Source organism: Primulina eburnea, chromosome 6, assembly GCF_022965805.1.
Source record: "Primulina eburnea isolate SZY01 chromosome 6, ASM2296580v1, whole genome shotgun sequence".
NCBI classification, from domain to species: Eukaryota; Viridiplantae; Streptophyta; class Magnoliopsida; order Lamiales; family Gesneriaceae; genus Primulina; species Primulina eburnea.
The window spans coordinates 38555813-38568666 of NC_133106.1; the positions used below are offsets into that span (position 1 = coordinate 38555813).

The window sequence follows — 12854 nt, forward strand, 5'->3', positions numbered from 1 at the left end:
CGAGACAACGTTAATTTTTTTTAATGTAATTTTGGTTATGTATTTATCATATTATTTTACTTGTTATAAACCACCAAAATTGGCATGGCGGGAATAGAAATTGCCATTACATATAGACGATAACGTCGATGCTAGCTGTGAGGGTAGTGTTATCACAAGATATCAGTTATTAATTTTACACGGTGATTAAATTTAGACCTTTGATCACTTCATAAGGTATACGTGTTTGTAAATCTGGATATTTGATCACGACAGTGCCTCACAAAGTAAGGGTGAAATGAACCGATATAGACAGATGAATGAACCGCAAATTTTGGGCGAAAATGAAGAGTTGGTGTTTAGGTGGAGATTTGCTGAAGCTACTCGAAACCATTAAAACTTCTGAGGCAAGCTTTTTTACTACCTCTCGTCTGAATTGAATGGCAATTTTTAATATTTTGATTGCTCCTTCTGCTGTTTTTTCAAGGATTTATTGTTATTTTCTGTTAACTTTGGAGGTTTAGCTTCATACTACAGGGATTTATCGGTTAGATTTTGCTACGATCGATAAATGTGTACATTTCGAACCTAGATTGGTTCTACTCTTCCAGCTTTACGAATGTGGAAACTGAGGTGAGGCATTGTTAAAGAGTATAAGCAGCGGCTTCAATCCTAATTACTCGCAATTAATAACTGAATCCATCTTCAATATACATTTCATGGATATTCAATTCCGTTCTTTGAAGCTAGCCGCCACAGAAAGAAGATGGAACGTAGAGAATTTAGAAAACTGAGTCATTTACTGACTAATGAATCAGAAATACAATTTTGTATTCATCTACAAGTTCTAACTGTTTTTAAATGGGCATGTGTTTTTGAGCCTATTATGTAACAGACACCTGTTTTATTACCATTGTTTTAGAAAGATTATTTCATTGGAACTGTTGAATCGCACACCGAAAAGATTTTGGATTAATTTAAGTTTGTTCTCCACTTTCTGCCGTTTTTTTTTATTGGGCTATCACATGTGGAATTTTAATTTTTCAGATTGTTGAGAATCGAGTTCAACTGCTCAAGGAATTGGAGGAAGTAGATTTAAGCGAGAATACAACAGTGAATTCTGTTGTTGAGTATTTAATAGTATCCTAAACTGACAACATTATTTTATTCTGCACCATCATCTTGTAAACAAAAATTGTTTTGATGTCATGATGGGTGTGGTTATATATAGTTTTGTTTAGTACCATGGATTCTCAAAATCATTGTGAGTTTTTTTGTTTTTGTTTTCCAGTGGATTTCAGAATGTGAGTGTGCTGTTTTTCCTTCTTAAAGAAGATATTTATAGTGACTTGACACTATCCTTTTTCCCTATTAAAATCTTTAACATGTCAGGTTATGTTCCTGAAGCACGAAAGCATCATCTGCTCTCACTTTCTTACCTTAACAATTTAGCTATTTTGGGAAGACCTCACTTGTTTGGACATATCTCAGTGCACATTGAACAAAATGGTTTTACACGTGGCGGCTAAATGCTTAGAGCTGGATATATCAGGATGCCTAGAACAATTTCTTGTCCTAGGGATAAAAGTAAGTTTTTTGTCTCCCATTGCTAATATTTGGACTGGCAGATATTTTTCATTGCATACAACTTGATTCTATTAAACCGTTCTTAGGCCAACATGTGGTGCAGCAAGCATTTGAAAATGACACTAATGTCGACTGAGGATTCCCCAGCAGAAGACCACCATAATTTCTTTTTTCAGGTGTAATTTCTAGTATGTTCTGCACAACTGTCAAGTTGCCAATCATGTATTTCAATAACATCTGTCAACTCTTCTTCAGTTGCTTCTGGATTTGCTCAGCTACTCTACTGGCTGTTATTTGGCTTTGGCTAGATATCATGTTTCCCTTAGTAAGGAGCGGACAGTCAGCATCGAGAACTTCATTTCAGAACAGTTATCTCTGACCAAGGATTTGGCGTCTGAAATAAAGGTTATGTCCACGTGCATTATTCAGTCATTAGATTTCAGGTGCTCGTATGTGAGACTTATCTAACATCAATGGAGCTTCACAATCATTTATTTTTTTCACTCATTTTCCATTTTTAATATATGTACTTTATTCATCCTTTTAGTTTATTCGACATTTTCCTTAAGTTGTTGGTTCTTCCAGACAACTTACTTCTTGTTAATGCATATGTTGCTATCTTTTTCAGTTTTTCTTTGGGTCTGGTATAGGCTGGTCACTCAGTTGACGTGAAGAATTTTCTGAATCTTAATGCTCATTAGATATTTCTGTCCCATTATTCATATTCAGAGAATTCACACTCTAGGGTCAGAATTACTGAAGGCAACACTGGTGGCCATTGATGAGGCGACTCGATTATGCAGGGTATACTGCGATGGTGTAAACTGGGATATCTTCCTTGCACAAACAGAGGATGATAATGTAAGAGATTGCAAAGAGGCTGAAAAAGGAGATCATATAATCCAAATAACGAATTGCACAATTGAAAAACTATGTGAACTTGGCGTTGTTGCAGCTAATGATGCTGGCAGTCTAGTGAGCCTGCTAAATATCTCGTGGAAAGGAGTAGTTACACTCCTTCAGTTTGGCAAGGGTGCTTTAGCAGTCAAGGTGAATGTAACAAGTGTCATCGTGACCTTAATTTCACTGGCTAGGGAGTCGTTAAGATGTGCTGCTCAGACTTTGTCAGTTTTGGAGGAGGACAAAGACTCCGAAGCTGAAGCCAAAAGGATCTTCCGTCTGGCCAAGTTTTACTTAATCAATGCTGTAAGAATTAGCTCACACTACCCAATGCAAGCCCTTCCTGCTTACAAAGAGATCACACTTTGTGTTGTCGTGATATTAACCATCAGAATCTCACTCAGCCTGGTGCAACATTTAAAATCTGCAAGTGAAATATTATCAAAAATTGTGGAGCCAACATCATTTCACTTGATCAGCTCTCTACTGAATTCAACTCAACTGAAACAAGAAGACAAGTTCGAAATTTTGGACTGGCTGTTTAGTTGTGGCAGTAATGTGAGTTTGGTGGATGAAGTTGTAAGCAGTGATAACGGTCACATTTCAGTAGATGAAATATTTTCAGTGAGTTCTGATGCTATGAACTAGGATAAAATGCTTTCTCTTGGTCGGGTGTCCTTATTTCTTAATCTATTGAAAGCTGATCTAAAAGAAGATGTCCGGCTTGGTCTCTCCAGAAAGCTAGGATGGCTTTTGGATATACTCGTAGATGAAGATGTTTATTCTTTAATTCTTGTTATCCGATTTCCTGTTGTTTGTGGTTCTAGTGAAAAGCATGAACTGACTTACCGGCCTATGTTTTGTGCTGTCGTTCATGACTTGAAGACTTTCCTGATCATGGCGATCGATTCTAGTGTGACATGGAATGAAGTAGAATCATTCCTGACAGAAAATCTTTTCCACCCTCACTTTTTATGTTGGGAAATTGTTGCTGAACTTTGGTGTTTTGTCTTACGTCATGTGGGGTCTGATACGATGAGTGACATTGTTGACAAGCTTTGCTCATTATTATGGATGACGTCTCGAGAATCAGTACTATTTTCTGAAAGCGCTCTTCGAAAAACTGCAAGATTAATCTGTGTTCTTGTAGCTGATGGGCCGCAACTGATGGTTGATCGAGTTTATAGTTTAATATTTGAGAGCAACCGAACTCAGTATTCATCTAGTGTGCATACAGCACTACTCAAGGAAGGGTTCCCCTTAAATTCCCTTTCAGAAAAGAATAGAAGTACAGCCGAACAAAGAATTGTAACTCAGTATTTTGACCTCTTGGAGAGCTTTGAAGGCAAGTCTCCTGGACAGTGTGATTTTGGAGTTTATGGCGGTCCTGTTTTTGCTCTTTGTGCTGCGTTACAGTCTCTGTAAGTATATAGACTACTATGATTATCATTTTATTAAATTCTAAAAGATTTGCTTGGCAAAGGATTGAATAAAGTTTGATGTTATTAAAGCCTTTCTACGCATCTTTAGACAGGTCAGCCTATCTGATACTGAAATGAAGACTTTGAAATTCCTTGTCACTATTATTCGCACGTACAAAACTTCCACAGATGATACAAGCAGAGAGAATTATGTTCAGCTCATTGGCGAATTGCTAGGGATCATTTCTAGCATGAAACATCTATACTCGTTCGAAGAAATGGACGGAGTCATTTCAGAGCTTCAGAATCTCTTTATCTCAAAGCCAGCAGTATCAGATAGACAACTTTTTCTATGCAAACCAAATCTAGCTTGTTTCATAGCCGGTCTTGGCCATATGGAATTGGCAGATAGTGAAGATTGCTCCAGAAGTTTAGCCACTTGGGAGCTTTTCCACGTGATATTGAGGGAACGTCACTGGGCGTTTGTTCATCTTGCAATCACGGCATTTGGGTATTTTGCAGCTTGTACTTCTTGCAATCAATTATGGAGATTCGTGCCTCAAGATGCTGCCTTGTCCTTTGATGTGGAGTCTGGGAATGAAGCAGACGAGGAAAGGTTCATGTCCAAGTTAAAAGAATTCCTGGAGAAGGAAATGGCATGTCAGACGATACATCCAAGTCCTCAACGTTTAGCTATGTTTGTCAAAGAAGGTCGAATCCTGAAACAGATTGTACAAAAAAATGTGCAGAAACTTGATTCAGCCGTTATTTCATGTGACATGATGGAAATTGATAAAGAGAGACAACCCCATAAGAAGAGAAAATTTCCTGATGGTATTTGCAGAGGAGTAGAATTGCTGCAGACTGGTTTAAAGATTATGGTTGACGGTATTTCTCATTGGAAGCGGGATGGAGACGAACCGAGTGAAGCTCGTGAGTTGTTTTTGCAACATTTTTCTCGACTTGAAGATGTGATTGCGCATTTGCTCAGCATATCTGGCAGTGAATGAGTGAGTTAATGTACGTCCATACTAAACAACAATGGCTTTGAAGATGTGGAAGCTTCGACTCTCAAGCAAGGTACATAGAAATGGCATACTTGCATGTGAAAATTGTGAATGAAGGCAAAGGTTCAAAGACTTGTTGTGGAGCCGCGTCCTGAATCCATTTTTGAGAAATTGTGCGCCTATAATATTGGTCTTTTGTGTTGCTATTTCAACAATGAGTAAATCTAACAATTTCTTATACTAAGACTATTATTCCATTTTCATCAGTTTTGTTATTTAACGAAGATATGATATACAAGAAGTATGGTCTGATTTAGCATAGATTAAATTTATACTATCAACAGTGAGTTTAGATTGAACCATGCAGCCACAGGCTTGTCAAGCTTAAGTGGTACCGAACTCCCGTCGATGCGAGAGGTTTGGGTTCAAGACCTTAATAGAGCCATTGCAAGACCCATCAAAGGAGTCGTTCCCCATCCCGGAGCTACTTTACCGTATTCCGAATTCAATGGTTTTAAAATGAAACTTCTTTTCCGACTCTCATTAAATTTTGATCTCCACACGAAAAACGCTTATTTTGATTATTCTTTAATAATCCTATCTTAATCATGCTACGCCTTTCGTGCGGGTCGGAACTTACCTGACAAGGAATTTCGCTACCTTAGGACCGTTATAGTTACGGCGGCCGTTCACCGGGGCTTCGGCCCGAACCGAGGAATCCCTTAGATATGATGCAAAATGGATCTTGTTCTATCTTTGATCAGAGATTTCTCTATGAAAAATACGAATCGGAGTTTGAAGAAGGGGAGGGAGAAGGAGCCCTTGACCCGCAACAGATATATAAAAAAAATTAAATATGTAGTCGGTGATTTGTATTTCATCGAATTCTTAAATTTAGACTAGATTATTAAGAGAGTAAAAAAAAAATTGAAACATGTAGTCGATGACTTGTATTTAATCAAATTATTAAATTTGGACCAGAATAATAAGAGTGTTCAGAATTCCAAAACTTCTGTCCATATGATATGCTCTGAAAAGAGGGCTTCGGTCAATATCTGATTGACGATCAATTATCTTGAGTTTGAGACGTAATTTTAACAAAATATTTCATCTCCCAACTAATTAATTAAAAAAGAAAATAAATATTAGACTTGGACTGATATGTATTCCCAAATGAAATTATACTCTATTAATACTCATCAATTTATTGTACAAATATTTTGATAACTGTTCTTATATATCAATCCAAGAAATTTCAAAATTGACACAATTGGTACATGTTCTATAAAAATCGATCGGATTACTCGTGAAATATCATGTTTACCTCCATGTACCTTACTTACTAATCATGCTAGAAAATTGACATAATTTATGTTTAATATTCATGAGTGAATTATACTTCATTTCTTCCAACTAATTTTGGACTTGGCTGATCTCAATAGTATGAAGTACTTTATTTGCACTCTTTATGTAGTTCATTGCGTATCTTATAGATTGCAATTAAGAGTAGGTATCTTGTGAGACGGTCTCATGAATTTTTATATATGAGACGGATCAACCCTACCGATATTCACGATAAAAAGTAATACTCTTAGCATAAAAAAAATAATTTTTCATTGATGACCCAAATAAGAGACATGTCTAACAAAATACGACTTGTGAGACCGTCTCACACAAATTTTTTCCTACCATTAATATATTAAATTTAATTTATTGTGTAGCTATAAGCGTAAAAAGTAAAACTAAGGTCTCAAGATAATCTTATCATGTAATTTATTTAAATATTTGTTTTCCTCATCAGTCGATATTAATATATTTTATCCTGAACGTATACCGATTGATAAAACAAATTTTGTAAAAAATTTCAAGATTTATTTTCAAATTAATTTAAATTTGGGCATCACTTTTTAAACACCAAGAATCCAAGCAAGAGATTTCCATTATTATCCATAAATAACTCCCCTCTTAACTATCAATTTATCTATTTCATTTATTCGATGATATTTCGATCACATAAATTCCTATTTATACAGTATACTTCTTACATCGTGTTCCCTAGTCAAAATTTCCACTTAAGCTCAAACCGATCACATAAATTCCTATTTATACGTCTTTCCCTCTAAAATAAAGGATCTTAATTGTATTTCCATGTCCACAAAAAAATGAAGGAAAAAAAAAACCTTGAAAATCCTAATTAAATTATGAGAACCCACAATCTTTTACTACTCGTTATCCTTTTTCTTACATTATGCAAAACATTAACCTCAGTCAAAGAAATCACATCCTACTTGAGCACCAAAACCTATGATGTTCGTATAATCAATGGCTTCACTAGTAACTCTTCAATGCCGTTAGTCGTGTGGTGTGCGTCTCAAGAAGGGGATGACATGGGGGGCCGAGCACTCCAAGAACGCGAAGACTACGGTTGGAGCATCGACGCGGGATTATTTTCACGACCGTCTCGATTCGTTTGCACCGCAAAATGGGGTTGGAGAAGAAAGAAATTTGAGGCATTTTGGCTAAGCCGAGACAAATATAGATGTGGTGTTCGTAGAAGATGTTTTTGGCTTGTGAAAGAGGATGGGATTTATTTTGTGAAGAACAATGATAATGAAGGGAACTGGACAAGAGATTTCTCATGGATGTGAGCCGGAATTTTACAAATAAATAATAAAAAAAAAGCATATGGAATTGATGTATGAAAAAGATTGTATACACAAGTTTCTTTCATGTATATTAATGTTACGTTCCTCTATGTTATAATATGAAAAATATTGTTTAATTAACATTAATAATTAATTGCATGCACTTAAATTCAAGCGAAAGATATCCACACCCGACCATTATAGATGCTTAAAAATGTCATATAGTTTTTAAATTCTTTATTAAAAGTTTCACTTAAACCTGGAAAAAATAATGCAAAGGGAAGCACCACACCTTCAACTTGTCGTATCCTACTTTTATTGCCACTTGGGAACATGATACTATTTGGGATAACTTAGTTGTCAGTTGTTTGGGCCGTATACGTGTCTTGTGCTTTGTTCCTTTCGACACCGAATGACAAGACTGGCACACTCTCGTGCGCTACATATGAAAAGTATTAATTCCATTTCCAAAACATCTTGATTTGTAAAATATTAAAACAATTTAATCATATTTGTCGCATATGGCAAATTTCATATATACATAACACTTTTGTAAGATTATATTACAAATTTATATTCGTGACATCTTCGATTATGTTTACACTCAAAATAAAAAGTAATTTTTTTGTCATAAAATAATATTTTTGATGGATCGAGTCGAATATGATACTCATGATATCACAAAATTGACACATAAGACGATCTCGTGAGAGTTTTCGCGTGCGTGTATAGTTTTGTAAGACAGATGTCCTACTTGATCTGACTCATAAAAAATATTATCATTCATTCTAAGTATAGACCGAGTCAACCCATTTAATAGATATAAATACATAAAACCGTCTCATATGATACTTACCCTATATTGACATATAGTACACGAACTTTTGATCAAATTCATATTTGACCTAATATGACAAATAATGAACTAATATTGAACAATGAGAAAAATATGATTAATGATATATTAGCTTGACGGTATAATAATGGTGTATGTATCCGATCCCGAATTTGGCCAATGCTAGTTGCTTCATATAATTTGTAAATAATTATCAGAGAAAGTTCATTAATTTTTAAGACTCACGCCTATTTAGAGGGAAATTTCGTGTGATTCCAAACGTTAAATAGTTGAAACATTTTACCAAATTGACAGCGATGTGACAAAAAAAATGCGACGCACATTCTCGACATTGGGGCTAGATTTACTGCTTCCTTTTCCAATATTAGACCATCTCCAACCCATTACGCTATCTTAGTGTCGCACTAACTTTAAAATAGTGTAATTCTTACACCAAATATAAAATTCATCTCCAACCCATCAACTCTAAACTTTACATTAAAAGGAATATTCTCGAAATATTCTCTATTATTTTATTAACAACAAATATTAGTTTTCACAAAATATTTATAAACACAATAATTAAAATATCACTAATATCTAAAATCATTTCTATATTAAAATTCATTATATATAATAATGAATTAAAATATTAATTAAATATATTTTTATAATTACTTTAAAAAATTATAATATTTAATATTAATTTTACATACTTAAACTTATTACTTAATTAACTTTAATAAATATTACTTAATTCTAATTATATAATATTTAGAGTAGGTAAAACTACAATAAAAAAATTAAAAAATTTTAAAAAAAAAGTAAAAATACAACGCTATTGCTATAGTGTTGCACCAAATTGTAGCAATACTCTATTTTGGTGTCAAATATAGTGCTAGTTGGAGCAATTAACTTTGCACCAAAATGGTTTTTTACACCATTTTGGTGTAGGGTTGGAGTTGCTCTTATTTTACCTCTAACTTACTACTGTATGAGCGTTGACATTTTTGCTTATTAGTGAAAATCAAATCATCAATTTTCTATTCAACAAAATTTCATGTTTGCATCATTGGATAATGCGCGATCATCCAATAGTGACTAAAATCAATGCAAAAGTGACAAAGCCATTAAAATTAACCCATGACATTAGAATTAGGCAAAAATTTGTGTAAGACGGTCTCATGGGTCGTATTTGTGAGATCTCTTATTTGGATCACCCATGAAAAATTATTACTTTTTATTGTGCATATGAGTAGGATTGACCCGTCTCGCGGATTATGACCCGTGAGACGGTTTCACATGAGACTCACTCAATGAATTAAATGAAAAAATCACCTTAAATTAACATTAACCAAGAAAAGAAATTACAATTTCATTTGGACTATAATACGCAATATTCCGTGCGAAGTACAATATCATTACAATTATTGTCATGGCCTTACCTTTTGTATTTAGTCCAATATTTATTATGTTCGTGTTTGTCTCTTCTCAGGGGCAACAAATCTTCAGGAAAAATGAAGCACAATTCGGCGAAAATAAAGGTCTTTTCCCACACAAAACCCGTGTTCGCGTGTACGATAATCTTGGCGAAAATCTAGACCTAACGTTTCATTGTAAATCCAAGAACCACTGAATTTGGCATTCATTTGCTAAGAAATGGCGAGTGTTTAAATCACCTTGAAAACTAACCATCAAGTCCAGTTAGTTACACATAAACCCTAACACATGTTTCATTTAAAATAAACAAATCCTAAAACCCTATACTAAAAAAATGTAACTAAAACTACCCAAAATCTCCATCAGTCCCCCCCGCTTCTTCATCCTCATCTCCAGCACCTTCTTATGAGAATTAGAATGCACAAGACTCGAAAATGTAGGGCTACAAGCAGGTCGATACTCGGGGTGCAATCGACCCGACTTGTACCGAACGCCACAGGCATTGCACAATGTCTTTGCTCCCATCGGGACCTGTCCGCCACTGTGGTGTCTTGTCGACTAAGCAATGTTGGCACCTCCTTCCCAAAAGCCCCGAATCCTGACTGACCGGGCCACTTGAGTGGTTCGACGACAGGCAATGCCTGGCTTGGCAGAGCACCATAGCCCGCGGTTCGTCTACGTCTTTTGTTGCTCCGGATGCCCTTTGGATGGTTAATGGGCACGTTGAGATTGTCACAGCCGTCACCATTGGTTTTGATGGTGTCGAGCACGGATACAGGGCTTAAGTGGTTTGGCATTGGCATGAAGTCTGAGTCGTCGGATAACACCCCGAAGCAACTCTCCAACGTCGGGAAGGCGTCTTTGTCCATCAACCATTCCAAATCCTCAACAGGATCCTGAAAAACATATAAGCCATAAGTTGATGAAAGAGAACTTCTTGGAACTTCATTTTTCAAAACATGAACATGCGTCGAGCCGTCTCGTTATTTTTATTTTTTTTTTATCACGTACAATTTTATATTTAAACTTATGTTTTCTAAAAAATAATTTAATAATAAATTTTGATGCCTTTTGAGTAAAACAACGCTATCTCGAAAAAAGAACAAAATAATAAAAATTTGGGCAGCACCTAAATTTATAAATTTTCAAAAAGTATATCAAAACTGTTAATTGTCCCACATCGGTTGAATAAATAACTTTTGAGTGGTATATGGGATTGGACAATCCTCCCTCCTTGAGCTAGCTTTTGGGGTTGAGTTAGGTCCAAGTTCCAATCTTAACATGGTATCAGAGCCCGGGTTCCACAGTTATGTGTTGGACTACTTATAATTAGGCCACATGTTCTGCCCATAATTGGGTCATTTGTAAACTCCACGCTCCAGATGTTCATTCCTGGGTGTGAGAGGAGTGTGTTAATTGTCACACATCGGTTGGATAAATAACCTGGTAGTTGTATATATGAGCTTGGACAATCCTCCCCCTTGAGCTAGCTTTTGGGGTTGAGTTAGGTCCAAGTTCCAATCTTAAAATGGTATCAGAGCCCGGGTTTCACCGTTATGTGTTGGACTGTCTATAATTAGGCCACTCGTTCTGCCCATAATTGGGTCATTTGTAAACTCCACGCTCCAGATGTTCATTCCTGAGCGTGAGAGGGGTGTGTTAATTGTCCCACATCGGTTGAATAAATAACCTTTGAGTGGTATATATGGGATTGGACAATCCTCCCCCCTTGAGCTAGCTTTTGGGGTTGAGTTAGGTCCAAGTTCCAATCTTAAAATGGTATCAGAGCCCAGGTTTCACCGTTATGTGTTGGACTGTCTATAATTAGGCCACCCGTTCTGTCCATAATTGGGTCATTTGTAAACTCCACGCTCCAGATGTTCATTCTTGGGCGTGAGAGAGGTGTGTTAATTGTTCCACATCGGTTGAATAAATAACCTTTGAGTGGTATATATGGGATTGGACAATCCTCCCCTTTGAGCTAGCTTTTGGGGTTGAGTTAGGTCCAAGTTCCAATCTTAACAAAAACAAATAAAGAAAATTCGATATCGAACATAAAAAAATTCTTATTTATAAAATTTCCCACATATTTATTATTATTTGGAGTTATTTTTATTTTTCAGTTGAGAGCTATTTTTTGTGGTGAAGAAGACTGTTTGAGTAGATGTGGCATATTGGATTTTAAAAAGAAGAAAATAAATTTTATTTATTTATCGTTTGAATATTATTATATCAATTGAACAGCTAATTTATGTGGTGACGCACGATATACCAATAATAGTAGAGAATTGTGTTGACTTGTCCAACCAATTGCGATTCCCAATAATACCCCGCCAAATAAATATATCCCAAAGACTTGAATCCCTATCTAGGTTTCCCATGGTCAGATTCGTCAACCTAATTACAGGAACATGCGCCGGCAACTCCGACTCCAATCATTCGTCCGGTTCACAACAAAACCACTGCAGGGAAGTTATCGGACTCGGAGTAATTCCTCCGGTTTCATGCCTCGATTTCAAGCACGCGGGTTGTGAAAAAAAGTTTCCAGTTTTATTTTCAACTCTAAGCGAGAGAAACCCTAGCTAGTTCCCGAACATAACATTAATATAGGTAAGGAACTTACAGGAAATGAATCGTTCTGAGTTGCAGGTCCAAACGCCGTCGACGAAGAATCAGAAACCCCATAGTTGAAGGTAGAGCTGCTGTCAGTAAAATTAAAAAGAAAGTTGTCGTCAATCATTAAAGCCTCTTCGAATCCGTTCAAAAGCTCCATTTCTTCAGTATTTCTTTCTTTTTGGCGTGGTTTCCCTATATAATAATAAACCAATGGATAAAAATAATAATAAATGTTAAATATATTTATATTTCCAGTAGTTTCCTACGCATTTATTATTGCCTGATTTGATTCCTGTGCGGCTGATTTATTTTGCAACAACCATTCCATGCACACATAATTTATTAATAGTCGAAAGAATTAAAAATAATAATATAATTATGGCGGATTTTTTATTAAAAAAAATTATAGATCATTATCAAATCA

At 35.6% G+C, this 12854-nt stretch overlaps 3 protein-coding genes and 1 pseudogene across 5 annotated transcripts; 3 read left to right on the forward strand and 1 right to left on the reverse strand.

Moving 5' to 3' along the window:
• The first annotated feature begins 272 nt into the window (after positions 1–272).
• Positions 273–3114, forward strand: LOC140835165 (uncharacterized). Of its 3 annotated transcripts, none has more exons than XM_073200586.1 (6): positions 273–386; positions 1027–1119; positions 1432–1566; positions 1653–1742; positions 1822–1971; positions 2296–3114. In XM_073200586.1, the coding sequence occupies exons 1-6, from the start codon at positions 300–302 to the stop codon at positions 3112–3114; spliced, it is 1374 nt and encodes a 457-aa protein (XP_073056687.1). In that variant the 5' UTR covers positions 273–299. The 3 variants fall into 3 exon arrangements, with proteins under 3 accessions (XP_073056687.1, XP_073056689.1, XP_073056688.1); XM_073200588.1 differs by having other exon boundaries at positions 1445–1566; XM_073200587.1 differs by lacking the exon at positions 273–386 and adding an exon at positions 410–612.
• Positions 3115–3120: 6 nt separating this feature from the next.
• On the forward strand, positions 3121–5172 carry LOC140835163 (uncharacterized). Its single transcript, XM_073200584.1, has 2 exons — positions 3121–3887; positions 3997–5172. Exons 1-2 carry the CDS (start codon positions 3121–3123, stop codon positions 4895–4897), a joined length of 1668 nt encoding a protein of 555 aa, XP_073056685.1. The 3' UTR covers positions 4898–5172.
• Positions 5173–7070: 1898 nt separating this feature from the next.
• On the forward strand, positions 7071–7595 carry LOC140833624 (uncharacterized). Its single transcript, XM_073197953.1, has one exon. The coding sequence runs from the start codon at positions 7096–7098 to the stop codon at positions 7540–7542; it is 447 nt and encodes a 148-aa protein (XP_073054054.1). The 5' UTR covers positions 7071–7095; the 3' UTR covers positions 7543–7595.
• Positions 7596–10024: 2429 nt separating this feature from the next.
• On the reverse strand, positions 10025–12718 carry LOC140833625 (GATA transcription factor 1-like; annotated as a pseudogene).
• Positions 12719–12854: the final 136 nt, after the last annotated feature.

Coding starts and splice junctions, on each gene's coding strand:
- LOC140835165 (XM_073200586.1), top strand. CDS start 300: ATGAACCGCAAATTTTGGGCGAAAATGAAGAGTTGGTGTTTAGGTGGA. Junction 387..1,026: donor AAACCATTAAAACTTCTGAG/GCAAGCTTTTTT, acceptor TTAATTTTTCAG/ATTGTTGAGAATCGAGTTCA. Junction 1,567..1,652: donor TTCTTGTCCTAGGGATAAAA/GTAAGTTTTTTG, acceptor AACCGTTCTTAG/GCCAACATGTGGTGCAGCAA.
- LOC140835163 (XM_073200584.1), top strand. CDS start 3,121: ATGCTTTCTCTTGGTCGGGTGTCCTTATTTCTTAATCTATTGAAAGCT. Junction 3,888..3,996: donor TGTGCTGCGTTACAGTCTCT/GTAAGTATATAG, acceptor ACGCATCTTTAG/ACAGGTCAGCCTATCTGATA.
- LOC140833624 (XM_073197953.1), top strand. CDS start 7,096: ATGAGAACCCACAATCTTTTACTACTCGTTATCCTTTTTCTTACATTA.